This window comes from Buceros rhinoceros, unplaced genomic scaffold (assembly GCF_000710305.1).
Source record: "Buceros rhinoceros silvestris isolate BGI_N320 unplaced genomic scaffold, ASM71030v1 scaffold24250, whole genome shotgun sequence".
Classification (NCBI taxonomy): domain Eukaryota; kingdom Metazoa; phylum Chordata; class Aves; order Bucerotiformes; family Bucerotidae; genus Buceros; species Buceros rhinoceros.
In genome coordinates, this window is record NW_010390498.1 from 2,820 (window position 1) to 3,222 (window position 403).

Below are 403 nucleotides of genomic sequence, written 5' to 3' on the forward strand. Positions count from 1 at the left end.
CGAGCATGAGTGGCTGCTGACGGTGGCCCAGGGCGATGCGGACAGCATTATCAGGCTGCTGGACCTGGATCCCAGCCTGCTGACCAGGAAAGACTTTGTGACGGGCTTCACCGCTCTCCACTGGCTGGCCAAGCACGGCCACCATGAGAGCTTCATCCAGGTCGTCTCCCATGCACAGAAGAAGGGCTATCCCGTCAACGTGAACATCCCCTCGGCCAGCGGCGGGCTCACCCCCTTGCACCTGGCTGCCCTGCAGGGACATGAGCTGCTCATCAAAGTGCTGGTGGGAGCTTATGGGGCAGACACCAGCCGCAGGGACCACAATGGGTGCAAGGCTTGGCAGTACCTGAAGGCAGGCACCTCCAGGGAGCGGAAGGAGCTGGTGGGGGCCTTGGAGGAGGAC

The 403-nt window shown here is 63.0% G+C and overlaps 1 protein-coding gene across 1 annotated transcript in view; it reads left to right on the forward strand.

The window, feature by feature from the left end:
- Positions 1–403, forward strand: part of LOC104495189 (ankyrin repeat domain-containing protein SOWAHD-like) — a gene marked incomplete at its 5' end in the record, with an annotated part of 1,246 nt that overhangs the window by 551 nt on the left and 292 nt on the right. Inside the window, 2 exons of the mRNA XM_010138128.1 lie at positions 1–160; positions 257–403. Coding sequence (XP_010136430.1) covers positions 1–160; positions 257–403 — 307 coding nt within the window. The remainder of the gene's footprint in view (positions 161–256) is intronic.